We start from the raw sequence: 27,368 nt of genomic DNA on the forward strand, positions 1-27,368 counted from the left end.
AATGAAGGGCGGGATGCCCCTTGTAAGCTATTGCCTGAGGGGCCCAAATGCTGCGACCTCGGGGTTGAGGGGCAGGATTGACTGAGAGGCAGAACCGAACTGAGCCCAGGAACCAGTCTGATTTAGGAACTCACCGAGGAAGACTCTCGCAGGAAGAGGTGCTATTCTATCTATAGATGACGCTGTTTCCTGACCCTGGAAGCAGCTAGAGATGTTAAGTGCAGGAGACTGAGAAGTCTTGGGCTCCCTCACCCCAGTGTAAAAAGGCCTTTCTCCCGCAGCGCGTACCTTTGGACTAAATTGTGTCCAAAGATAATGAGATGCTTATTGGCGCCGGAAAGAAAATTTCCCCTTCACCCACACCGCCCGCAGCTATTGTTCTCTTTTTCTTTTTCTACATGGGAAACATGGTCAGAATCAGGCTCTAGAACTCGAACTCGGGGGAAGTGCGAACGTGGGGAGGCGTAGTAGGCACCGGGACTGGGCGATGCTTTTGGTCCACGCCCCTCCTCCCAATCCTTCTCGGGGAATCAGTTTACTATGGGGTCAATACATTCTAAAGAGCGGAAAGTATTAACCCTTGAGGTTCAGAGAACGCAGAGGAAGCCCAGTTCCAAGGAGAGTTCTGGGGAGGACCCCTTGGCAGAATTTCTTGTTTAATTAAATTCATATTAAGAGATAGATTGATACAGGCGGGCCCTGACAACACCTCCAATGTGTTAAAATGCATTTGCTGGGTTTCAGAATTCCATGCACTCATAGTGGTTTGGCATGTGTCTGGTGGATTTTTTTTTAAAAAAAGAAAAATTAGTGTTGGTCTCGATATATGGTAGCTTTCTCTCTAACGTAATTTGAATAATTCAGCAAAGCCCCACTACCAGCTGTACTTCTGCAGCCTCTTCCATTCTTTTCAGCATTATAATTTTGGTTAATTTTCAATTTTAGGTCCTACATCTCTGCAATTTGTGTATGAATAACAGAATAATTTCCCTCTTTTGTTTCGCCTTTCCTGTTCCTGAATCTAAATAAAGATGGCTTTTTAGTATTAAAAGTGGAAGAAAATTACAGGTAATTATCTTTGACGGTAAAAACGCTGTAATCAGCGGGCTACATGAAAAATTACTCTAATTATGGCTGCATTTAAGAGAATGGAAAAAAACCTTCTTGTGGATAAAAACCTTAAATTGTCCCCAATGTCTGCTTCAAATTGGATGGCACTGCAGCTGGAGGCTTTGTTCAGAATTGATCCTGGGGAGCTACGAACCCAAAGTTTCACAGTAGGAAGGGGGAAAAAAGAAAAGAAAACATTTTTCCTAATGTAACAATGCGAATGCTAGAAAATGACAAGACTGATCGGTTTTAAACCATTCTGAAGACTGACTGAGCGTGGAAGTTGCTCAACAAAAAAAGGAACGGGTATATTGGTAAGTAGTCTTTGCTTTGTGTCTAATTATAGTGACTGTCCTTTTGCACGACTGTATGTCGCTGTCATTATATGGAGCACTCTGAGTATCTCTATTGACTTCTGATAAATGGCTCAGTGGTTTCAAGGTTCATAATTTGAAGGATGCCCAGGTCTGTAGCCATTAATTCTCGCAGTATGGGGCTTCCTGCTTGTATGACGAAAGGACTTTTCATTTCCATTATTTCAATGCTTTCCACAAGATCGGAGGATGTATTTCATCTAGGAGCATGCATTTTCCTACCTACCTAGCTTGCAGGGTTGTAAACATTAAGTAGTCACAATTGTGCATTTACTTTCTGTTTTTTTTTTCTCTTATTCTTTCCTCTTTTTTTTTTTTTTTTTGGTTCAAAACTGCTTCCAAACAAAGACAAATACAGCTGTATTACTTTGGCTGAGGGAAAAAAAAAGAACACTCAGTTTCAGCATTGGAAACTATTGGATGGCTAGAGGTTGTCAGTGGATAGATCACTCTAATTTTTTTTTTTACAAAAGTAGATAAATGTGCAGAAATTACAATAAAAATATAATATATAAAGGAAGCTGAGAAAACATCCATGATTAATGTTAAAGTACTTAAGACAAAGGCTAGTACAGCAAAGTGACATCTTCGCAGGCACTTGATGTTTATATATAGGGCTTTCCATATTAGGAAATGGGAATTATTTTAAGAAGGATAGAAAATATACTGGGAGGGAAGAGGGGTGATAAGGTAGAGACACAGAGAGAAATATACAGGACACTCCCAGCGTTTTGTGGCTTTTACTCCATATATGAAAGAAGACAAAAACATACAAAGTATATATACAACTAAAATTCAACAATATATACAGAAATGTTTCTTGATATAAACGTCCCTATTAGCTTAGTGAATGCCACCAATTCACCTAGTGAAGGTATCAAAGCAATAGATCCATGATTTTGGTTGTTTCTTCTGTCTTTCCTGATTCCAGTTCAGGGTTTGGGGGTGGGATGGGGAAAGAGTGGTTTTGTTTTGTTTTGAAATCATCATTCTTGCTCATTGCATTTTGATAAAACATGCAGCGTTCCCTTTATGGCAACGTTCTAATCTTACAGCCGATTTTTCCTTTTTCTTTAGAGAATGGCAGTTATGTGAGGGTCTTTCTTTCCTTTTCTTCTTCTTCTTCTTCTTCTTCTTCTTCTTCTTCTTCTTCTTCTTCTTCTCTTCTTCTTGTCAGTCTGGTATTGGTAAATAAAAACGCAGGAGTCTGAACTGCTTCTCTTTCATCATGTAATGTCTTAAGCTCATTAAACAAGTAAAAACGCTGCCATGTTTGCGCAGATTCTTCTGGTGTGAGGAAAATGTCTGTAAAAAAAGTTGTTTTGATGGATACTCCCAAAGAGAAGAAGAGGCTCAGAGCCTGGATCCCAAGGATAAGGGAAAATATCCTTATAGTGAGGGGTTTCAGGAACGCTGGCATAGTAACTAGCCTCTTCCTCCCTCCCTCCTCCCTCCCTCCCTTCCTCCCTCTCTCTCCATAAGATGAGTATCAATTACCGAGGTTGCTCAAGGGAAAAGGCAGATGAGGAAAGAAAAGGAGAAAAAGAAAAGTAAGGTGGGAAAGAACGAAGAAGGAAGGAAAAGAAAGGGGAGGGAGGGAGGGAGGGGGAGAGAGAGAGAGAGAGAGAGAGAGAGAGAGAGAGAGGGAGAGAGAGAGAGAGAGAGAGAGAGAGAGAGAGAGAGAGAGAGAGAGAGAACAGAGAGAAAGAAGGAGGGAAAGGGGGAGAGAGAGTGCCCCAGACGGTCTCGTCACACAAGAGTTCTCCCGAGCCTGCTCCTTCGGCATGGTTTGGCAGCTGCAAGCAGGTCCGGATCCTCCTTGCCTTGTTCGGACGTTTCCCTAGGGTATCGATTTCCCTTGGACAACTCACATCATCTGTGGCCTCTGCATCGTGTCCTGATGTGGCGAGGAGTACCAATGCGAATAGCCCGGCATGTAGCTGTTTGGGGGCATACTGACGCCCTTGGCCGAGGCGGAAACGTCCCACACTGGAGGCAGTGCTGGCGACCGCGGTGACAGGGCCGCTGAGCCCGGGAGAGGGTCGCTCTCATGCGGGTTACTGCCCTGCTTCAGCAGTTTCTTAAACTTAGAGCGTTTGTTCTGAAACCATATCTTGACCTGGAACGAAACGCAGCAGTGATCATTAGGCCTGAAAAAAACATCCATCCAGTACCTCGAATTGAGGCTTTGGACGCAATTATTTAAAATAATAATAATAATAATAATAATTAGTAAAATCTATGCAAACGCCAAGCCCTCAAGTCCCTGCCTTCCTCCACCTCTTACCAGCCTCGTCCTCCTCCCCCACCCCCATTTACTAGGTATCTGGTCTGGATACCTAAAGTCATTGTAACCCTTCAGTTGGATGCAAACCTAGGTTTAAAACAACAGCATAAATAAGAATAAAGGTGAATGAGATAGTCGATTCAAAGCCTAAAGTAGGATTTTTAAACTGAGAACTTTTCGGATCAAAGTCCACTGAACGCACTCCCTCTGATAGTCTGTTTTTAAAAAATATTCACCAATACCCAAACCTGGCATCTCTCTGAATGTATAGTGAGCAAATGACTATGGACAGATTAAAGCCTGTACACTTATCACCAAATGCCTTGAACATCCCTATGCATACGTTGCATATGCCATAGACTGTGCATGGGGCATCTTTCTCCCACATAAATAAAGCCCTATAATCCTGCAGACATTAGGGATTGCACCACTCTCATTCCCTACTTTGTATGTTGCTTAGTCAAATTGTGGTCAAGAAGCACCCCATGATTGTTAGTGCAGTCACTCAAAGACAAAGGTCTCCTGAAAATTAAATGGAAATCAGGAATCTGGGATGGAACTATCTAAACTAACATACCAGGTCTACTCTACTTAATTTGGAGAAGAAAATTCTATGGTGCAGCTTCCTTTACCTTTAAAATTCCTTAGCCACAGGAATCTGCTTTTCCAAGAGGAATACAAGTTACTGAGTAGCAGGAATCCCTTCATATCAAGCCTCACATATTTCCAGTGGCAATATGGCGAGAGAAAGCAGGCAGAATTGAAAAGAAGAGCTTAGGAGCATTTGTCCTAAGGCACCACACAATCATTCCCCAGCAAGAGTCTCAGAAAACCTGACGATCACCCACCTCACATGAGGCCGACTCCCCCATGCAGCTAAGTTAATAGACAGGACAAAAACCACAGGTGATTGCAGCCTGGTTTTATGACCAGGGTCCTAATATACCTGCCTAAGCCCCTTCTTGTGAAGTCTGAAAGGCCCCATATGTCTTTCAAATTAGTAGGACAGCAGAACTTCAGCAACTGTACTTAACTGAAGCTTCACCTGCTATAATTTGGGGAGCATTTCTCTTTGATCTCCAACTTTGCTTTTGCTCCCAAGTCCTGTGTTCCAGGGAGGTACCTCAGCCTGCACCAGCCAGTCACCCAGAATGATTTAACCACTGAGCTTAAGGCAATCTTCAGAAAAACCCACGTCACCCATCCTAGGATGAATAGTTGGCACCTTGGTCCCCTTACTAAATCCTATTGGAGCCTATGCCTACCCACCCACCCCCATTTTGCTTCGTAATTCTTTCTTTCTATAACAATGAGTTGAAATCCTTATTAAGTCCGAGGGCCCACAAAAGGACCCTTAAAAAAATATGGATGGATCTTATTCTGCCTCCTGGCCTGAACATCTTTTTATCTTTCTCTTTCATGATGTTCTGTTCTAAAATAGGACTCGATTAAATGATGAGTTTGGTCACCAAAGGACACTAGACTGAGGTAGGGTCGCCGAGGGTTAGGAGGATGTGCAAATCCAATCCAGTATTCAATACCAGGTCATTTATTCCAAACTGTGTTGTCCGGGATAGTGTGTGACTGGAGCAAAGGCATTTGTCATTAATCTCCTTCCATCCTTGGTTGACTAGGCCAAGAATTCCTCCTGATGTGCTCCCTGCCCGATCTGCAAGCGGGGTCAGCATTTCAGGAATATTCGGGCTTCTCGGGAATTACCTGTGTTTGTGTCAGTCCTAAGGAAGCTGCCAGTTCAGCTCTCTCGGGAAGGGCCAGGTACTGAGTCTGCTGAAAGCGATGGTTTAAAGCCTGGAGCTGCAGGCTGGAATAAATGGTCCGAGGCTTCCGAATCTTTTTCCCTTTTCCATTGAATCTGATTTCCCCATTTTCAATCACTGTGGTTTTTTGTTGATCTGCAAGCAAAGGATACAGAGGAGCGGTCACCCGTGAGGCTATTGCTGCAGTCTCCCTGAGCTTGGCCTAACCAGCGCCGGGTCTCCCTAAAGGCTAATAAGGGTTTCCTTGAAGCGTCCCCGTGCCACCCTGATCTCTCTGGGTTCACGGTGCCCGGGTGCTCTCAACGGTTGCGAAAGCTATGCCCGAACCGTGACTCTGGCACTAACAATGCGCGGTGGCTGGACCGAGCGAGCGCCTTCGGCTCTCAGGCAAACAGCTTCGCTCTGCGGCCGCGGAGGAGGCGCCCGCGGCTCTCTGGAGCGCGCGGCGCCGCGGGGCGGCTGCTCTCTCCGCAGAGCGGGACCCCACATTCTGGCTTTACAGTGCCTTAAGCTCTGCTTGTGCCACCCTGGTGTTTATGCGACCAGTTGACTTGATGTCACTAGCTCCTAACCCTGTGCATCAAAACCTCTTGGCGTGTTCGAAATGATTCTGCTGAAAAGGACCAAAATCCCAAACAAAACACCACCAGCCGCTCAGACCAGCTCTCTAGCAGGCTGAACCTCACAAGGCAACTTTGTCCCCCTCGGGTGCTGAAAACCATGCTGCCAGAGGCCTTCTGCTTCGCCTCCGCAAACAAAGGAGCATCCAACATTGTATCGAAAACCCAGAGGGAGGGGGCCCGGTCAGGGGTGGGGGTTGGAGGATACCTCAAAGCCCGCGGGAAAGAGCCCAACTGTCACCAGCTTAACCAGAGCCAGAGGCCACGCCACCTTCCCTCTGGGCCACCGAAGCGCACCGGGCGCAAAGTAGGCCATTGGCTGCTCAGACTGGATTGGGGAGCAAAACACTCTCCCCAGTTCGAGCCCAGAAATGTCCCCAGGGCTGCCAAACGCGGGTCACAGCCCGGAGGGGACGAGGGAGGCAAAGGGCGCACAGACCCAGCGGTCTGGAGAGCGCAGTGCGGGCCAATTCGTTGAGCGAAGCCTGCGCGGAGCTAGAGGCGCGGCCGGAGCGGCGCGCAGGAGACTGGGGAGCAAGGCGGGCAGCGCAGCGGGGAAGCCGAGGGTCCGCGGTCGCGTGAAGGGGCAGGGCTGGGCGAGGCCGGCAGGCAGGCGCCAGGGGAGCGGGCGCGCACGAGGCCTGGCCGGGGGCGCGCCGGGCCGCCTGGGGGAGGGGGCCGGCGGAGGCCCGGGCGTTGAGGAAGTGAGCGGAGCGGGCGGGTGGGGTGGGGGGCAGCCGGGAGGCGGGAGGCGGGAGAAGCGAGCTGCCCTGGCGGCCTCTCACCTGTGTCGTCCCCTCGCGTCTGGGCGGCCGCGCTGCTGTTGTGGTAGGACTGGAGGTAAGGGCTGTGCTGCGAGTGGCTCATGTAGGGGTAGGCGGCGAGCGAGCGGTGGTTGTAGGAGTTGCCGCCGCCCGACGCATAGGGCGAGCCGTGGTGGTGGTGCTGGTGGTGGTGGTGGTGGTGCGAGCCGGCCGCCGCCGCCGCCGCCGCCGCCGAGTGCAGACAGTGCAGAGGGTAGTGCGCGCCTGCCATGGCCGGGGAGCTCTGCTGCGAGTGCGGCTGCGGCTGCGGCGGCGGCGGCGGCGGCGGCTGTTGCTGCTGTTGCTGCTGCTGCTGCTGTTGCTGCTGCTGCTGCTGTTGCTGCTGCTGTTGTTGCCCGAACTCCATGAAGGCGGATTTGGAGGAGTCCTGGCCTTCTAAGCCGTCAGCCATCGTAGTCATGGTCATCATCAAAACTTTGGGGGCTGGAGAAAGCCTTCTCCTGGGTTTCCTCCACCCTCCCCCCACTTGGCTCGCGCCGCTCTCCCCTCTGCAGCCACCTTAGCTCTTGGGATCCTTGCAAAAAAATAAAAAAAATTAAAAATAAGAGGGGGCGGAGGTGGTTCTCCTTCTCCCTCGCTCTTCTCTAATATATATATATATTTAATATAAAGAGATATAGTGAGCGGGGCCTTAACTCAAAGGGAGGAGGTAGGGGGAGGGATGGGAGAGGAGAGGGGGGAGGGGGAAATCTGCTCTCCCCCCCTTCGCTTCCCCCCTTGGATTTTTTGGGGGCTGGTGCAGTTTAAGGCAGAGATTTTAAGGTGGATTCTGCGAAAGTTGTGCGTCTGCTTTCAGACTTGATGCAGACGCCACGAGTCGAATGGTTTGTCTCCAAAGGGCAGCGCCTCTCCATTGGTCAGTCGCCCTCTGACGTCACAGGCGCACGGCTTCTACTGGTGTGTGCGCGGCTCGCAGAGTTCTTCGCCTACCTCCGGCAACTCCAATCCCAGCGCTGAGCTGTAGCCGGGGGCTGCGCCGGTCCGCGCACTGGGCCTCCGGGGAGGGAGGTGCCTCCACCCGGCATGCCGCCGAGGCCTCCCACCGCAGCTCGCGCCCCCAAACCCGGAGCCTCAGTTCCCAATACCGCAGCACTGGAACAGCCTGGCTGGGGGTTGTTCTCCTTCAGTCCCTTGCACCCTAGCAGGCTGCTTGTGCTCAGAAGCAGTGCACTCTGCATTTAAAGCAAGGCCCCCTCCCTTGACCTCTGCCCCCCCCAGTCCCACTACAGTCCCACGGGAGCGCTCTGTCACCGTGGATTTTTCTAGACGTACTTTATTGAAACCACAGAGGGAAGAAGAACCCTCACACCTGGGCCCCAACCATGGTGGGGGGGGTGAAGAAAAAGAAAAATCAGACCCTGTTCTGGCGAGGTTCCTGCCGTTTCAGGCCGTATTTCCTATATATTGAACAAAAAGGGTGAGAAATACCCCCCACACACACACCGCAGTAGCCTGTTCTGAAAGTGAATCATTGGAGGAATGACAGTAATGCATTTTTTCCTATTGAAAACAGAAGCTACTGTAATGCTTTCAAATATATGCAAATGATACATGCGGTTAGTGGTTTGGCAAATCTTGATTACAATATAAACTACCCAAGTAAAAGTGCCTTCGTCCTAAATTTGTCTCTCGATTACAATTCCAATTGATTTTATTTTATTGTCAACATTGTTAATGATAAAAATAGAGTCGTTTTACAGTTATTTTTACTTTCTGGAAGGAGGCAATTAGAGTTCTAATCAGGAATACACAAAAATCTCCCATGATTAACTGCAGTACTTTGTTCAAATTGCTGCTATAAAATTCAGAACAATTTGCCTGTAATGATTATGGACTGGGTTTATTTTGGGAGGTGGAATAAAAGTGGATATAGCATAAATTATCCTCTAATTATACACCAGTGTCGCCTCAATTATCCTCTTATCAAAATGGTTGTCTAACTGCCGCATTTAGTTTCAATTCTCTCCTTTTTTTCTATAAAAAGAACTTCATACCTTGTTATTATTAATCCATTTATTATTTGCAAGGGGATTTATATCCGCACATCCAGGTGGTAGAACCACTTCTCTTTCAAAGATGGACTGGGGAAAGACATTAAGTTCGGAGCAAACCAGAGCTGCGGATCTAGCCTTTCTGTCTCTCGTCTCCAGACCCGCTCAGGTCCAGGCAGCTGAGGAGAGACAGCGGAGCCCTGGGCGCGCAGCTCGGGCTCGGCTACCAGGTAGGACAGCGGGACCGGGGCTCAGGCGCCGAGGACTGCAGGCCTGGCCGCGCTGGCGGCGGGGTCCCGGGACTGCGGGGAGGCACAGGGAGTCCGCGCTGCCGGAGGATCCGACTGGGTGGGCAAGACATGCGGACCCCCACGGGCTCCGCGCCAGCTTTCGGTCTGCGAATAGCCTCCAGCGGCGAGCCTTTGGCCACACGCAGAAATGTATGATCTAACAGTTCCGCGTCAACGTGTCTACAGGTTGTGGGTACGGATAGGGATCTTTCCTTGGGAAAACTACTTCGGGCTTCTTTGCACCTTATTTTCTTGGACTCCATAAGTTATGTGACCCAAGGAACCCGAGAAATGGACAATTCAGTGGTGCCGCTCGCTTCTGTTATTCCAGAAAAGGTGGCTGGAGACGTAGCAGTTTGGACTCTATTTACATATTGCGCGTTGCTTCGCAGCAGCGGCTTATGCTAATTGATTCACCTAGCTCGCAGCCCGGGGGTCTCCTGGCATCGCCGGGCTAGTTTGCCTTTTCCTTTCTTTTGCTTTCTTTCTTTACTTTCTCCATTTTATCAGTTGACCCGAAGCTTGCTGCCCGTGGGTTTTCTCCAGGGTTCCCAGAGCAGCAACGTTTATGCTCCCCCCCCCTCCCTTTCCCAGCCCGCAGCGCTTAACTTCTTGAGCCTCGGGAGCCGGTTCAGTAACTCTGAATTCATTTTTAAGTGGCGTGCCTTGTTCCCCTCCTTTTAACAAGAGGTACACTTTAACACGCGAACCAGTAACTCGATCCACGCGTTTACAAATCGGCAGTGAATTAAAACAACAACAAAAAAGCTTCAAGGAAAATGAAAGGAGGGCTGGGTAAAGGAGAGATGTGTGCAGTGTGTGTATATGTGTTTGGGGGGGGGATAGAAGGGGAAGTCAAAGAAAGAGAAGGCCCCCCTCCCCCGGCGCGCTCTCGGTGCACCCGGGCTGCGCGCTGAGCTTGTTTGTAATGTCCTCAAAGCCAGCAGGTAGACATGGCAGTTTTATTGCTTTATACCCTGCAGCTTGCTGTTAACACGGTGAAGGCGGTTTCCCCCTCCCCGTGCACGTCTATGTTTCTGTCTTTATGCTCGCAGGTGCACTGCTTTGCTCACCGGCTTCCCCCAACTCTGGCCGCACCCGGAGAAGGGCGGGTCGTGGCGGAGCACGGGAAGGTTCCCGCACCACGTACGAGATCTAGGGCATCAGCCTCGGTTTGCAAAGTGTTTTTCCCCCCTTGTTTGCTTAATGCCGGTGGAAACCCTGAGGGCTGGAATTGTCCGAGCTGAGGATACAGGGCTCTCATCCCTCCCCCATTAGATAGAGAATAAAATCCCAGCAGTGTGTTCCAGAGGAGCAATCGTGCAGCTGCTCCGAGGTAGCAGTTGTATGTAGCAGTATTGTGAAGGTCCTGCTGAGACCTGCTGAGCGACTCAGATTAGGCTCAGACAGTCAGGGGCTGGGAGTGGAGCGAGCGAGGGGTCCCTCCTGGCTTGATAGAGGTCTCTGTGTGCTCTTGCGGGGTAGAATCCAAACTGCAGGCTTGAGCGTCCTGCTTTCTGTCGAGTCTCGGGAATAGGTAGACTGAGAGCTAGTCTGGCCCCACAGAGGGTGCCAAGGTGGTTGGTGCAGGGCGAGTGGCTGCCACGTGTGGCCTCTTCCACTAGCGCGAGGACTTCGGCGCGCAGTGGCTGTCTGGGGCCGGGGCTGCTCCCCCGCGGTCATTTCTCTCCAAATGATCTCGGCTTCCAAGTCCTTCGCCTAGTGTCATGGGCGGCTGTAATGAGCCGAGGCAAGGTGGTTGGAGTCATCACTGGCTCATTTTATTACAGCCGCACCTCCAGCCCTTCTGCAAAAGACAAGAACTCTCGGATCCTTCAGGGCGCCACGGCGATGGCGCACGCCCCAGGCGCTCCAAGGCCCCTGCGCCCGGCTCGCCGTCACCGGGACTCTGGCTCCTACCTCTTTGTCTTGCCCGCTGGGGAACCGGAGCCAGCCCTGGGGTGTGGGAAGCGGAGGGCAGGCGAGCCCTTAAGTCTTTGTCATTCAAAATAGAAGTAAAGCCGGCAATCCCGAGGAGTCCTAGGCTTAAGGCTCTTACAGGGCCTGTAGTAGTAGGTGAGGGTCATATTCACGAAGAAATTTTAAATAGAATCTGAGGCCTCCTTTTTGCTTTTTAAGGTGTTGGGGCTTGTATTTCCTCTGTCAATGGTATTTTGAGAGAAATACTCAGAGATTGCCAACACAAGACCCTGTGGGCCAGTGGGCCCAAGGCCACTGTGGAAGAAATGTGCTCTTTGGATGGGAAACATCTCCTCCTGTTCTAGCTATGGACGGATGTTTGCGGCACACACAGGCCAGAGAATGTGTTGGGTGCCGGGCGGAGGGTTTACAGCTTCCTCTGGCTATAGAAGTACATTCAAGCCGGCAGGGCCTGGCTGGGTTTGGTTGCTAAGTTGGGCTCAGTTATCACGTTAATTCTAAAGAAATTAGACCTGGATAAATAGCCTTTGAATTCAAAGAAATAACTCGGTATTGATTTACATAGCCCTGCTAAGAACCCCCTTCTCAACGGGAGACATTGGTGGAAAAAAATTCCTGCTAGTCTTTTTTCCAGTCAACGTAAAGTTCTGTTTCTGTACGTGTGTGAGGAAAGGGTGCTTGACATGCTGGAAACCCAGGCACCCCTTTCCCCTCCCCCAGCACATACACCTGGGAAAGCTTGGGGGGCAGACATGAAAGCTGCCTCTTTCTCCCTTTCTTAGCCCAGGCCAATGATGGTATCTTCAGGAGTATCCAAAAGAATCAGACTATGTAAGAAAGCGCTGAGATTATGGCATTACTTTCTCTAGTGATAAAATTATGCCCATATTAACACATTCCCCTCCCATGCTCCCAAAATCCAGCTAAAAGGTGGGCACTGAAGTCTGGGTGCAACATCTCCCTCATCTCTCCAGTCCTGGGTCCCAAGAACAGGAAATCCCAACGTGGATGGCCTGGCCCATCAGGGCCAGTAATACCTACTAGGGGCTTCACAGACTTTTTCTAGACTGTCCAATTTGGAGAATATTAACTAAGCATGTTCCAACCTAGAGATTCCTGCTGCAGGTCTTTTCAAACCTAGGGGAGTTATGAAAAAGAAGCTAAGTAGGTCCTCAAATTCAACATGTTTTGCCCTCTCCCTGACCCCATTCCCAGGGCTGTATGAACATCCAAAGCTTTCTTAACACTGGGAGCCAATATGCTGGGCCTAGAATGGATTCAGGGAGAAAATAACACGTTTTTGCCATCCCCATTTGGGTATTACATACAGAAGTCTTCTTCTCTCTCTTTTTTTTCCTGCTTTCTTTCCTTCTTTCTTTCTCTTTTATCAAGCAGAGGACCCCCACTCCCTAATAAACAAATACTCTTCCTTCTCTCGGTCCAGGAAAAAAGAACTCAACAATGTTTAAACACAGGTTAAAACAAGGTAAATGGTGATGTTTGTCTTTTTAATCTGTTGGATAAACCAAGGCTGAGCCCCTATATTTGTCCTGCTGGGAAATGTTGCAGGACAAAGGAGGAAGGGAAAGGGTGTTAGAAGTTAGCTTTAATCAAGCTAGGCTTTGGAAACCAGGACCCCCTGACCATTGTAGGATAAATGCAGCCCTAGAGTGGCAGGGAACAAGCATCAACAGGAAACAGCAGACTATTTTTAGGCATAATAAGGAGTTAATATAGCTGGCCAAGCGTCTTCCTAAATGCCTCGAAGCATCTTCTATTTTAATTCCATCATCCCTTCATCAGCAGTAACAATAACAAAGTCACAGCAAATGCCTCAACATTAGGGAGAGCCAGGTTTAGGGCAGTTCTTGGGGGAAAACCTGGGATGGAGAACATCTTTTTGCTATTCTGTGAGATCTTAGATGGTGCTCTTGTTAAAACAGAAAAAGAAATGAAAACTACTTTTCATTAGAGAGAGAGTTGGTCTGTACCTGACTACTCTTGTGATGTAAATGCTCTGATGATTTTCATATTCATACCTGGTCACAGACACTTTGAATCCCCTTTATTTTGTAACATCCCAATGTACATGATAAAGTATTTTATTGGGTTTTTAGCAAAACTTTTCTTAGAGGGCAACCAGTTTGAGAGCCCTTAGAAGAAGTAAGGGTTTTTAAAAATAACTCATTCTCCCACGGTGCCCCTTCTCATATATATGTCTATATATCTATATCTATATCTGTATCTATATATCTATATCTATATCTATCTAGCTAGCTAGCTAGCTAGCTATATATATCACAAATCTGGGAGAAAACAAGTCCCCCTCCAATCTACCCAGAAGTAGCAAATAGTATTTTTCTGTAGGTTTTACTAATATTGTGCAGAAAGCAAAAATGCTCTCCTTCTCTCTGTCAGGTGAGGCCCCTTCCCCCACAGAACTCAAAGCCTTTGCTTTAAATACACACTGAGGGTTGTGTCCGTTTGTGCACGTAGTTTGGTTCCTACTTCTGTTCATGATCTTCCTTCCCACATGCTTTGTGGAGAGGGAAGCAGAGAGAGAGGAAAAGCAGGGAACATAGCGAGGAGTTAGAGAACGAAGATGACAGCGTGCACAAGAGAGAATGAGTGTGCAGCTGCTTCATTTGGAAAGTACCTCTCCAAGTTTTCGCCTCCATCCTGTTCACTAGGGACCATTGCCCCCCAATGTTAGTTGCATAACAAATAAACGAAACTAAGGCTGATAAAGGGGCCCCCTTTGCCAGTGGGTCTGTCTCACGTGTACTTACTCCCCGACTTGGGTGGGGGGCTGGCTAGAGCTAAATACCTAGCGGCCCACCCGGTAGTCTTCTCTCCCTCTTTCCTCCCCATCCCTTTGCTTGCTATCCCCTCAAACACCTAGGGCATCACGTTGCTCATCTAACAGTTAAGTGGTCCATCCAAAGAGGAGGATCATTTAAAAGATTACAAAAGAGGTCACCCTCCCTGGGCAAGAGAGCCATTTAACGAACTAGGCGCTGGAGGCGCAAAGGTCTTGGGCCCAAGAGTTAAAAAGTGAGTAAAGCCTTTTGGGGTTTCAGTGCAGCTGTCCCAAACAGACAGGCCGGCTTCCAGGGCGCTCCTGGGGGGTTGCAGTGAAAGAAGGGACGGGGGAGGGCAGGCAGAAGCACAGAGCGACAGGAGCGCCTCGTCCGCAGCTGGCTTCCACGCGCCGCCGTCTGCTGGGAACGTGGGGCCGGGTAATGGAATTCAGGAGGCAGAGATCCTCCAAGAGCCAGCCACTGTCTTGTACAGATTTGTAGAGAAACCCTCACTGTAATTAAAACCGTACAGTCAGATTAATTCAATGTGTTGCTCGGCAGCGTGTTTAATAGTAAAAATCCGCTTTAAAATTGAATTAGGGTCGAAGAAAATGTCTGCGAGACCCGACGGATTTGCCAGCTTTCATTGAAGCCAGCCCGAGCTGGACTTCGGCGGTCTTTGCACAGTGTCGCCCCCTCCCCTTTCCGTAGTCCTAGTGGGGAGGGAGGGAGATGAAGGTGGGCGGTGGGGGGTGATCAGTGTGGTGTGCTAGTAGTTTGGGCGAGATTCTGGGCGGTCCAAGCCAGGCCCAGGTGGAGCGCAGGGCCTGGGTTACCTCTCCGATCTTCGGGTTCAAGGCTATACAGATTTTTGACACCCAGGACTTACTCCCCCTTCTCACCCCTTCGCGAAGTTCACGACTCAGGTAGGGTTTGGGGAAAGAAGAGAGCCCTGCTGTATCTTGAAGCAATTTCCCACTGTGTGTTTCCGCGTGTGGCAGAGATTGGAGCCCTCTCTGGACGCTCCAGTGACAGACAGGAGAAAGTTGTGGTTCCCTCCACCACGCCAACCCACCCCCCTTTCTTTTCTTGAAAGTCTTCCAAAAATTAAGAGTAAGATTTCAAGCGCGCTGTCAAAATGTCTCCCAAGCTTTGATTTGGCTGGCCGCCCCCTTTGCCTCTCTCCCCACCCCTGATCCCTCGTGTCTCCGGTGATGTGAAGTAAACGTTAGTATTATGTTTTTCCCCTTTAAGGTTAGACACCTTAGAGCTAAAAACTTGCTCCGAAGTTCCTGGAAGTGGTGGCAGCTGAATGCTAACCGAGAGGCTCTCGTTTGAGACCGCTGGGAGGCGGGCTGGGGGAGGGGTGAAGGTCTGAGGGGGCTGGGCCCCGCTCTTTCCCAAAGCCAACCAGGTTTTCCGGGGCTCGGAAATGGTCCCAGGCTCCCCTGTCCCCCACCGACCCGGTCATTGCGGCGGGCTCCCCGGCTGCTGAATGCGCGCGCGCGCGCGCACACACACACACACACGCGCGCGCGGAAGAAAATTCCCTAACGAGTTAGTCACATCATCAGGCCTGGGAAAACAAAAACCGCTGTGGGTCCTCGCTTCTCCGGCAACAGGCGCAGACGCTTTAATTGCCGCAAATTGTCACTCTGTCCCCTTTTCATTTTCTCGCGCCTTCGTTTATTTTTAGTATACTTCAAATGCCTACACACTTCCCTAGCAAGGAGAGCGCGGAGCAATTATTGCCTTTGCCTTCAGGGCCTGCTTTGCCAATCACGGAATGGGACGGAGTAAACAGGGCGAAAAGCGAGTCACGTCATTGGTCTTGCTTATTTCAGGTGGAGGGCGGTGAAGAACTCTCCCTGCCGCGCCGCCCCCTCTTCGGTTCTCGGGTCCTAATTATCTTCTCGGGTCCCAATTATCTGGAAGAAAGGAGATGCGCCCCCTCCCTCTTCCTCCCCATCGCACCCCACCCCAAGGGCGCCAAGTTTTCCTCGAATCCAGCAAATCCCGCCAGAATTGGCGGGTTTCTCAGAGAGTAGTTAGGAAAGGAGAATTCCTCAGGGACCCAGCTCTCAATTCTGTATTGAATAGAAGGACAAGTGTGCAGGCCCCTTCCCCGCCCCAAGGCCGGGGAATAGGGTCCTCAGAGGGCTACGGGGGTAATAGGCGCCCCTGGACAGGTGATACAGAACTCCAAGCGGGTCTCTGCAAGGGAAGCTTTTAGTTTGGTTTTGAGACGTTTGGGAAAGTCTGTTAGGACGGCTATCTATCACATTGCTGTTGTTTTAAATATTAGCCAGGAATTCTTAAAGGAGAACTTTAAATTTCGAAACGAAGTGTTTTGAATGCTGCTGAGGCTCGTTCTGCACCCTATCGTCTCTTCTCTCCTTCTTTCTTGGGAGACGCACAGCGGTCCGGCTGGAGAGGGAGGCAGGTGTCTGTAGCAGCAGCCCAGGGGGGTCTCCGGCGTCCTGCAGATGGATCACAAATGAATCATTGCGGGATTAACTTGTCTGTCTGCTGAATTGTCTCCAACTGCAAAAGCTGCTCGGGTGGCGCCTGCCGGGTGGTTCGTGTTACTCGCGCTTCCTGGGCGCTCTGTCTCTTCCCTGCTCCGCCAGGGCTGGCGGGCCAGCCTGGGACCTGTCCGGCGTCGGGGCCGGCTGGCAGGGCGTTTTCAAGGAACGCAGCGAGTATGAACTGCTTCCTTCTCACACACACCCCCTTCCTATTTCTTTTTTATGAAAACATTTACAAGGCACCTAATTTCAGATCATGGAAGTAAATTTCATGCTAGGATATATTTTACAAAACATGTAATCTTTCGGGGCCGGAAGACGTTTAATTAAAACCATACTTTGGCAAGTTGAGTTTCAAAGCGAAGTCACACCGGCGCAGAAGGCTAATTCATATTCAAGATGCATCCTGTGATCCCCGTTGTTTGAAAACGCCAGCCCGCGACTTGCCCAAGCGCCTGGAACTCGAGTCCTGCGCTTGCTCCACAGACTCCCTATGCTCAGCTGCTCTCCCGCGGGCTGGCTCGGGTTAGCTGCCTGGTCTTGGGAAGATAGAGGGAATCTTCCTGGAGCACCGTTAGTGACCTTGAATGACTCCCGCTGGATGGCCATGGGGTCCCAAGTACAGGAGACTAGCGGGGAAGAGCAGGCAGGGGCCAGACAAATCGCTTTAAGAACTCTCTGAGAATCCCAAGCCCCCTAGCATCCTTCTTGCTCCCTGGCTGACAGCTTTCCCTGCTCTACAGAAAAGGGAATCTTGCCCCCTGACACCCTAATTACCTCCATTCCTGATGACCCAGAATACGAGGAGGTTTGGCCAGCCCCAACAGATTTGTGGGCACTGCCCTCAGAGTCCTCACAGAGGAGTTAGTATCGGTTCCCAGAAGCCTCTGCACTGTCAATGGCATTTCTGTAGTCCTCCTTTGCCATTTCCCTATTAGGTGACCGGTCCTAACTTCAAGCAGAAGGCAGCCCTACATGGGAAGAACATGCTCCCCAGCCCAGTTGGCTTACCAACAAGCCCTGCTGTCACAGGGTACTAATAATGGTCAGTCATGCCTACTGGGGTGGGCAAGAGCCAGTAGGTACCCCAAGGTGTGCACAGAGGGGAAACAAAGCGACTGCAGGGCAGTCTGGGTTAGAATTGGCAATGCCTGTAAGCAGCAGCTCCAGCTGCTGAAGCTGGGTTCCAGGTCACTATCCTGAGTCCAGACCTCAGTGTTCTCCTCCTGACTCCCAGCCTGCTCATCTCGTCTTCTCTCAAGGATGACAGTGAGTAGTTGTCATCAAAGTAGCCTCGTGGATAATCTGAATCCTGCCTCAAGAAAGAGGCTGGGGCATGAAATTGAGACTTATGGTGATTCAATTTTACCCAAAATGCTCAAGAAGAAAAACCTTGTTATTTATCACAGCCACTCCCAAGATAGGGAAGGAGGATTTTGCCTCAACTGGGGGCAAGTGAAAATTATTGATTGGCTGATGGACTTTTTTTTCCCCAGGCCTATCATTTTCTTTCAAATGCACCATTATTCTCCTTAAAGCACAATATCTTTGTACTTTATAAGTCAATGATAAGAAAAAACTGAAATTTGGTGTTCAAGAAGTATTTTAAACAATATGGTCATCGTAGCTTAAAGCCTCATTGGATTTCATTGGGCCATTTTAGGAGAAAGCTTAATTTTTGCAAAGACAATCCCAAAACACAATTGTGATAGTTTTTTACTCTATACAGAGACGAGACTATCAGCTGGCATTTTTGAAGTTTCAGTGGGTATCTCCTTCACAGATAGACATGGATGTTGGCAGCTAACTGCTTAACAGTATGTCAACCTAATACTTATTGGTTAAATAATATTGATCTTAGATTAATAGGTAAGACCATGAAGTCACTCGTTAGTGCCTTGCATTTTGGAGGGCTGCAGAGGGACACTGGTTCACACTCAAAAAAAAAAAATAAATAAAAAAGCCATGTTGTAATTGCAGGCCTTCGGGTGAGAAAGAAAGACCAAGAGACAAACAGAGGCACTGCTGGGATGGTTGTAAGCATGACATTGTTTGAGCTGAGCACTAAAATGTATGTACCTGACCAAATGCATTTGAAGCCTAATCCTACTTTGGAGACTTGTGAATTACACAAAAGGGGAGAGGAACTGCAAATAATAATCCCCACCTGTTTTATTTCAATGATATGAACAAGCAGTTTTTCTGTCACAGACAGGAGAGCTCTCAGGGGAGTTGGAGGCCCATTTGTGGGCAGTGATTCTGGCAGGGATATATGGTGGGAAGAGTACAGGGTGGTTGGGAACTGTCAGGATGGTGCTGCAGTGACAGCAGGCAGCAGCGTTGGTGTGCAGAAGGGGCAGGACAGGTAATATTTCCCAGCTGGCCCACCCCTTCTGCAGCCCCAGAGAATGAACCTTATCATTTCCAGCCTCAGAGCTCGGGTGGAGGGGGGAAAGGCCCAGACAAGCTGGAGATTTATGTCACTTCTCTACCTTTCTAATTCCCTCTGCCCTTCTATAATTAGCCCCATTTCACAGATGTGGGAGCAAACACATGGTCCTCAGCACACAGACCACTTTGGTGTCTGGAAAAGGGAGCGGGATGGAGCGCACATGTTCTAGCTTCTCATCTCCTTGGCAACCATGGGGGCTGGGAATGGGGGTGGAGAAAGAGCCCAGTTTGGGGCCTATGTGTACAAGCAATGTTTCTGCTTCTGAGACTCATTTGGTCAAGGGGTTAGGGGTAATTTTCATGCGACAGGTAAGACTCGAGAGGATCAACACTGAAACAAGACTCAGGACTCTGAAGCCGGCGGGTCTAGGATTCCCTGACTTCCGGCCAGGGCTCTTTGAACAGACTCTTCTCTCTTGCCTTCTAACTTTTTCTCAAAGTCTGAATACTTTAACCCTTACTTGTAGTAAATGTTTTTGTAGTTTTAAAATGTGTCTATTTTCCCCAGAAATCTAGTGTGCCAAGGCAAGAATCAATACTAAAACACCCTTTTTATGTTTAAAGTGGGTTTTAAAGGCCTATTGTGGGAGAACCGAGATGTCAATGTGACCCTGAGGCGCAGTAAAGAGCGGGATTTTATTGGCCGCCGCATCCCGGGTGGGCTCAGCCAGAGTTGGCTCACGTGTGCGCCTTATCATGCAAATCCGACGGCTGGGGCATGCGCACTGCTTGGGGGGGGGGAGAAGCCTTCGATTGTTGTTGGGACCAAGACTCTCTGATGCTCAATAATTAGGTTGCCTCATTAAACAAAAGGTTTCCCCATCATTCCCCTCCCCCCGCCGTTCTCTGCCGGAGCGCCTTACAAATCAACCTGATTACCGGTCTCCCACCCCCAATCTCTGCCATCCAGACTTCGGTCCACGTCTCCTACTTCTTAGGGTCTCCGCATATTAGGGTGCTTTACATACCTCTCCATTATTCCTTTTCTTTTGACCTGCTTTCAAGGATATTAAGATCTGATTTTCTCTTCATTTTAGGTCCCCACCCTCACCTCTCCCTGTCAACCAGATAAATTCCTTAGCGGTTGATCCTAGAAGAAAGAGTGTCAACACCGCTGCTCCTCGTTCCACTAGACTTCGATCCCCACCCCCACCCCCGAGGCCGTGTAGGTTTCAGTCCAAAGTGCAGAAGCGTGGGTGGCCCAAGGACTCGATGGGCACTAGAGTGGGTCACCAGTCAAGCCCGCCCGCCAACCTTCAGGCATCAGCCCAGGCCGCTAAGAAGCCAAGGCCAGATCTGCAAGCCCTCCGGGGGTGTGTGGGGTGCTGGTTTTTGGGTTCTGAGCCCCCACTTTGTGGGAGAACCTCAAGATTGACTCAGGGAACGCCTCCAGGGGTGTCCTTTAAACCGCTCCAGGATCCCCTATGCGGGCACAGAGGCCCCAGGGATCCATCTCTTTGGTGCGGAATGGCCTTTTCTGGAAAGGGATCTCAGTGGGTGAGAAATAGCCACCATTACGTTTAAAGCCCCCCGCGGGAAAGCGTGGCTTTGCTAGAAGCTCCGCGGGACCCGCGTGCGGCGTCGCCGAGAAGACCGCGCCCACACGCGCTCCCGGAACCGCATTCAGCTCACTCTCCCTAGTAGAAACAGGCATCGCTCCTCTGGCTTTCAATTACTCTCAGCTTACCTGCAGGGCGAACGGATTTGTATTTTTCCACCAAAAACCCTCCTTCGCTGGATTCCCCCAGGTTCCCCCTTCCCCCTCATCCGACCTTAACCAGAAGGGCGAGATAGGGGTTTGATTCTCTGATATGACACGAATAATTGTTGCATCATGTAACTTCCTACATCTTGGTTTTAATTTGCAGTGAACCAAACAAAGATATTTGCAATTTTAAAATAAGCACTCGATTTAATAAATGGGAACATTGTGCAGGGAAGACTATGCCCCCCACCCCCCACCCCCTTCAGAAGACGTTATTAGCTCTGACAGCATGCCGCTCAGGTTTGCGGAGAGGATTTTGTAAAGGGATGACAGACAGGAAGGCCAGCAATCATGGGCTCCTTGGGCTGAAGCCTTTTTTTCTCTTTCTTTTTTTTTTTTTCTTTCTTTCTTTTCTTTTCTTTTTTTTTTTTTTTTTATCAGAATGTTCTGTTCGATGCCATTTATCCTTGATGATAGAAAATTGCGCTGTTGCCAGGACGCTGCCGCCGCCGCTGAAATAGAGGGCAGGAGCCACATTTCCATTTTCCGGCTTGAAAGCTATTCAAATGAATTTGCAGGGGGTGGGGGTGGAGGACGTCTAGCGATAAACAAATGAGAATAAATCGAGTTCCCCTTTCCATTCTTTCCTTTAAATGGGTAGCTCTTCATTTCCGATATAAAGATTTTTGTTCATCAGTGTTTTGGAATACCTGGGAGGTAGTGTAAGCCAACGTACAAATTATTTTGATGCTCTTAAAGTGACTAATCACATAAACATTGAAAAAGAATGTATGTCTAAATATATATAAAGTATAAGAATTATATATACATAGATCCCGTATATATACATACCTTCACACAATTCCAAACTACAATGGAGGATAAACTCTTTCAGCAGAGTTTCAACTGAATATAATTTGCAAGCAATGCTGGCTGTTGGTGGTTATGGACTTCTCACTAGTTGTTTATATGTATTATTAGAGGAGATCATTTTTAAAGCCCTCCCTCCATGTTACACATTTCAGGATGCTGTATAATTTAATTACCCTGTAGGTTTTAACTGATTTAAACATCCTCCCCTCCAAAAAATAAAAAAAAATAAAAGTCACCCTCTGTCATGTAGTTTTTCAAATTAAGTTTCCAAATTTACCTTTAAAGTTTTCTAAGCAATTCAAGTCAAAAGAATTGGTGTACCGTGTCTCTAAAGGATAAGAAATCAAGAAAAGCTGAAGCCTGAGCTTTCCTTACGTAAAATTTAGGTTCTTTGCTAGCTGAAAAATATCCTATGTCAATAAGAACTTAAGGGATCACATCCAAAATATGGCATTAAAAAACGAGAACTTAAAAAAAATACAACCTATTAGAATAGATATGAACATTAGCAATGTCTTGACAGAAACTATAAAACTTGTAGGGCCCCCACTGAGTTTTAACAATTAAATGACTTTTATTGAATTCTAACCCTAGTAATGTTTTTTTGTTTCAGTCAGGTACCTGCGGTTAGAAACTTTTCAGTGATATAAAGGCCTTTAAAATACAGCGACTAATTGTATCGGAGATTTCAGCTGGTACTTTAAAATAATAATAATAATTAAAAACACCCGACATTTTAAAACATTTTTTAAATGAGTCGCGGGGTCTCTAACTACTGCGTTTTAGCTCCATGATTGTTTCCGAGTGATAGGCCACCGCTGAGCAAAACAGGGCTGCAGAGAGAATAACTGTAAAATCAGAAAGAGAGAAAGGAGGAAGGTGAGTTGTTACTGGTGTCCTGAACTTTAAGAGTAGAATTTGCGGGCCACTCCCTCCGGCCAGCCAGGATAACTAGTTACCGATTCGCGAACAATCCTTGTTCAGGTGGAAATTTGCCCGTTAACAAATTAGCATGATAATGAAAAAAAACAGTTATCGACACCCTCAAAAGAAGCTAAATAAAGCAAGGAAACGGCCTAAGAAAGTCCAATTTGCTGTGTTTGTTGTGGTTAAAACAATTGGACGTGAGTGTAGAGTGTTTAGGCACCGAAAGAGGTTTCTCCTTTATCCTTGGCCCTGGGAATTGTGTTCCGAACGGCAAGCTTTGCTAATGGGCTGCTCTCCCGGTTGAGGCAATTCGCGGGCTTCCTCGGTGAGTTTCCCCTCCAGGTACGAGCTTGGGGCGCGCAGCGGGAGTCTGGCGCCGCCGGGACGCAGAAGGCGTGGGCGCTCGGGTGGGGCTGCCGGGCTCCAGCAGGGGGACTCCAGAGGGGACTCCCCCCACCCCCGACCCCGCACCCCTGCGGGGGATAGAGCCTGACTCCAAGCTCCCCGGTTCTCCGCGCGAGACCCGCGTAAAGGACGTTACGCACAGGAGGTGGGACCTCCTTGGGTGCCAGGGCGGGGGTACACGCGGGAAGGACCCCTGGTCCCCTGGCGTTGGGTCGTGTGGAGACCTCTCTCCCGCATCCATCCTGCGGAGTCTTCATCTCGAGCCACTTCCTGGACTTTGGCCACGTAGGGTGGACCGGTTTGGAGAGTGGCCTCGAGCCAGGGGCGGGAGGGTAAAGGGGGAAAAGGTGATGAAAGGAAAGAAATGGTCTTCGAGGACTAACCTAAAGGAACTTGGAAGAGCCAACACGATGAAGTTGCCTGTAGGAAAAAGCGGGGCTCAGCTGAATGAATGGGCTGCTGGTGTTGGGACTTCTTGTTGTGTGGGTGTCTGTGTGTGGCTGGACGGGCAGAGTTGCGGAAAAGTTGAGTTTAGGGTGGAATTGTATAAATCAAGGGTGGAGACCGTAGAGTAACATCCCGGGCTGAGAACCACCGCCCCAACCCGCGCAATCAGATTCTCAGCCGGAGTGCTGAGTCCTTATAAAACTGCACGTTGAGCTACACCCTGGCGCGCCCTCTTCGAGGTTATGCAGCTAAAATCAGTCAAGTTTGGAGGAGGGGAGGTTATTTCCCTCTCCAAGAGGTGTATCCACTAAGCATTAAAAATGAAAGCGATTTTCTCCTTCACTTTCTGAGATCCTAGGAATATGGGACTTGCCTTTTTCCTCAACAAAAGAACGGGCACTTCTGAAAGGCTGCAGAAACACTCGCTCTTTAGGGGTTCCAGCATCCAGGAATGTCACACGCGGTGGAAACACAAAAGCTCAACATTTTGATATTTTAAAAGATTTTCCCTTCTTTTAAATCTTCTGCGTAAATGCTGGTTGTAAGGTGAAAGTGCTTTCGTGTGAAAACATACGGCAGGGTTCCCTTTCCTTTTCATGTATACTGGCAGCTGCAAAACATTCCAAATGAGCTAGCAGGTCATTGTGGAGACTTATTACTATGACAGTCAGTACAGGCCTCATCAGCTAGCCAAAAGCCTTGCCCCAGAAAATGAGAAAAGAGAAAGCAAATGTGCTTTACAATGCAAAGCACTCTAAATTCTGTATTGACTATCAAATCCCAAATAACTTTTCGTAGTTAGCCCTCGTGCTATTAACCCACCCCATTCAAACTCTGGTTCCCCTGTGTCCCAGGGCTACATTCTTACTTATTTCTCAAGTCTCTAGAGCTTTAAATGTGCAATGCAAACAGTAAAGAATCACATTAATCCTGCTTTGATCTTCGAAGGGAGATGGTAGCAGAAATCAGGTCACCACACAGATAGGCACTGCTGTGAAAAGGAGCCCCCTCTTTCTTTTCTTTTCTTTTCTTTTCTTTTCTTTTCTTTTCTTTTCTTTTCTTTTCTTTTCTTTTCTTTTCTTTTCTTTTCTTTTCTTTTCTTTTCTTTTCTTTCCCTTCCTTCCTTCCTTCCTTCCTTCCTTCCTTCCTTCCTTCCTTCCTTCCTTCCTTCCTTCCTTCCTTCCTTCCTTCTTTCTTTCTTTCTTTCTTTCTTTCTTTCTTTCTTTCTTTCTTTCTTTCTTTCTTTTGGTCCCTTCAGGATGTCTCCCTTGGCTTCAGGACATTCATTGCCAGTTGGCAAACTTTCCGGCTCAATATGAACTATGAATAACTTTTTGTTTAAAAGCTGGATGAGTAAGCTTCTTACATAGAGCGATTTCTTGTCTCATAGATCTAGATACTGAAGTTAATGTACTCATCTTGTCTACATGGTTATTTACATAAATATATCGGACCATGTTCCAAATACATGCCTCAAATGTAACCTCCAGGGGACCTTAATTGCCTAAAAAAAAAGTTATATTTCCTCTGCTTTCTTCACCCCCGAGTCCTGAAGGCATAGAATAATGGTAGTTAATCTGCTTAGATAATTTAAGACTTAAAGATTAGAAGGCCTATATTGACAATTTCAAAATTCAAGACTGAGTGCTTTGGCTAAGCAAAGCTTAGGAGATGACTGATGTAATGAAAGAACTGCCAAACACTAGACTTTATTAAAACTAAAAAGTGTGATGTTTTGTGGCTTTGAAAGAAATGATTGTTACAATACTCACTCAGTACAAATGTATCCGTAAACAAACAACTAGAGGGGTATTTAATTTTATGCTACCTGATATTTAGACACACAATACAGAATTTCACTGTGCTTGCATATACACACAGATAAATTTTACAGTGCTTTTCAAACCACCTCCCATTTATATATATAAATATGGTTAATTGGTTAGTATAGTTAGTATAGCTGAGCTACATACTCAGTACAAGTGATGTGTTCATAATCATAAACATTTGTGCTATGTACACATTCTTCCCCTCATTTCTCAATTTTCTGTCATAGCATCAACATTATATTGCAAGAGGCTGCTTATGAAGCTATAGCTGCCACCCAGCTTCTTCACAACTTGTTGAATGGGAGGGTCACATGCAGCTATCTGAATTTGCTAAAAAAAAAAAAAAAAAAAAAAGGTATTCTGCTTCAAATCATTCCTACTAAAGTTGATTATCATTTAACCTCAATAGGCTAGCCTTCATGACAGCCCAAATCACACTGGCACTGAGGCAATCCAAATGCTTGTACATGTAGGAAGGACAAAGTACATTAAACTGCTTTGCATCAATGATATCCTTTTAAAGTGATTTTAGACAACTGGTTTGGGAGCACAGCATGGAGGGAGGACTAAAATGGAAAGAGAGCTCCTGAGGGAAGAGGGCAAAGAGAAAGCAGGTGAAGGAAACACACACACACACACACACACACACACACACACACTCACACTCTCACACATGTGATTCTTCAGACAGAGAAATCTTTTGTGGCCATAGGTTGTATCCTGTGAATTGTTGAGAATATTCTCAGACTCAATGTCTGTTCTCACCTTAGTGGCCTCTCCTTTCCTTGAGCCATTCCTTCAAATCTGTTATCATTAAAATCAGGTCTTAGAGAATTTTTTGTGGAAGCTACCAAAATATTTTTTATAGGATGTTGGGGATATTTTATTGGCTGCAGATGCATAAAGCGTTGCATTAAGCATTCCAGGAATGCTCATTATGGTGATATTTAGTTGAAAAACTGCATTGTGTTTATATCAGCTGATTTGTGCATTGTCTTACTTGTGATTTAACCTTGCTCTATAGTTCATTTTATAAGCTAACTTTATATACATTTTAAAGTCAAAAATACTTTCTCTCTGGAAAAGCAACATATGTTGGTTACTTGTTGGTCTTTAAAGATGTAAATAAACATTGCATCTTAATTACATTTAGAGTTTTGCTAAAAATTCTAATCTCTTCAATCTGCTCTTTTCCTTTTCTCAGAATTCTAAGAGACTGATATGTCATATGTGTGTAAGGAGACAGAATAGCCCTCCTTGTCTTTTTAATTAAAGTTTATGCAGCTTGTAGAAAGTAGTAATTTTCTAGAAAATTAGATCATTTTAGATCACTATACTTCTACTCTTCTATCTTTAACATGGTTCTAAGCAAATCTTGCCCTTTAAAAACCATCAATTATAAAGCAAAGAATATTCAAAATGTATTTTGAATGTAAAATGTTAGGATTTTGCAATCTGACCTGACCATCTGACCTGACTGCCACGAGAGAGAGTAGGTATAAACGATGGATTATACCATGTGTGCACGGTGTGACAACTCTCCTTGGTTTCTGTCAGGCATATCAGAGGAACACATGACAGTTCCCATTCTTGCTTGTGGGAAACAGCATCCTTGTTACCTCCTTTCTGATTCTGGGGTTTATGATTCGTATGCACAAATGGGCCTTCTTGTCACTCGTTCTTTTTCTAAACAAGGTCAAGCCAAATTTAACCAGGAAGTAATCAAGGTATTGAACCAAAGGATTAAAAAAAAAAAAAGTAAAAACAACAACCAAAAAACCAACTTAGCAAAGAAAGGGGGTCTTTTGCTCATTAAACAAATGTTAGGCTTACTTTTAGTGGACTCACCTAAAATTTTCAGTGGCTCCCCATTGTGTATAGAGGTAAGACAAGCTTCTTAGTTTGGCATACCTGGGGAGGCTTAAAGAAAGTTGGGTTCTGGAGTCAGACTGTTGGATAATCTTGAGCAAGTTACTTATTTTTTTTCTCTCTCAGAATCTCAGTTTCCTTTCTGTACAGTTGGAATAACAATAGAACTAACTTATCAGGTAATGGTAGAATTAAATGAGATAAATGCCTGTAAAATGCTTAGCAAGATGCTTTGTAAAAAGTACATGTTCAAAGAATACTAGCTAATGTTTCACATTAGCACTAATATAAAGCCTAAGAAGGCCTTTTGGTTTCTTC

The 27,368-nt window shown here is 47.3% G+C and overlaps 1 protein-coding gene and 1 long non-coding RNA gene across 3 annotated transcripts in view; one reads left to right on the forward strand and one right to left on the reverse strand.

The window, feature by feature from the left end:
* Positions 1-2,210: 2,210 nt before the first annotated feature.
* Positions 2,211-7,990, reverse strand: DLX6 (distal-less homeobox 6). 2 transcript variants are annotated; one of them, XM_088797741.1, is made up of 4 exons: positions 6,955-7,990; positions 5,491-5,684; positions 3,356-3,603; positions 2,211-2,789 (listed from the first exon to the last, which is right to left on the reverse strand). In XM_088797741.1, the coding sequence occupies exons 1-4, from the start codon at positions 7,400-7,402 to the stop codon at positions 2,732-2,734; spliced, it is 948 nt and encodes a 315-aa protein (XP_088653867.1). In that variant the 5' UTR covers positions 7,403-7,990; the 3' UTR covers positions 2,211-2,731. The 2 variants fall into 2 exon arrangements, with proteins under 2 accessions (XP_088653867.1, XP_019585319.3); XM_019729760.3 differs by having other exon boundaries at positions 2,211-3,603; positions 6,955-7,986.
* Positions 7,991-8,837: 847 nt separating this feature from the next.
* The window catches only part of LOC141573200 (uncharacterized), a 37,676-nt gene continuing 19,145 nt past the window's right edge, over positions 8,838-27,368 (forward strand). The window contains exon 1 of the long non-coding RNA XR_012498876.2: positions 8,838-9,214. This is a non-coding gene — a long non-coding RNA (uncharacterized LOC141573200). The remainder of the gene's footprint in view (positions 9,215-27,368) is intronic.

Source organism: Rhinolophus sinicus, chromosome 4 (genome assembly GCF_057876585.1).
Source record: "Rhinolophus sinicus isolate RSI-liver-muscle chromosome 4, RSI-T2T, whole genome shotgun sequence".
Taxonomy (NCBI): Eukaryota; Metazoa; Chordata; class Mammalia; order Chiroptera; family Rhinolophidae; genus Rhinolophus; species Rhinolophus sinicus.

Excerpts from the sequence above, each read along its gene's own strand:
- DLX6 (XM_088797741.1), bottom strand. The coding sequence starts at position 7,402 with ATGATGACCATGACTACGATGGCTGACGGCTTAGAAGGCCAGGACTCC. Across the intron at positions 5,685-6,954 it reads GACGCGAGGGGACGACACAG|ATCAACAAAAAACCACAGTG; the intron begins GTGAGAGGCCGC and ends CTTTGCTTGCAG. Across the intron at positions 2,790-3,355 it reads ATGCAGAGGCCACAGATGAT|ACATTTTCCTCACACCAGAA; the intron begins GTGAGTTGTCCA and ends CTTTTTTTACAG.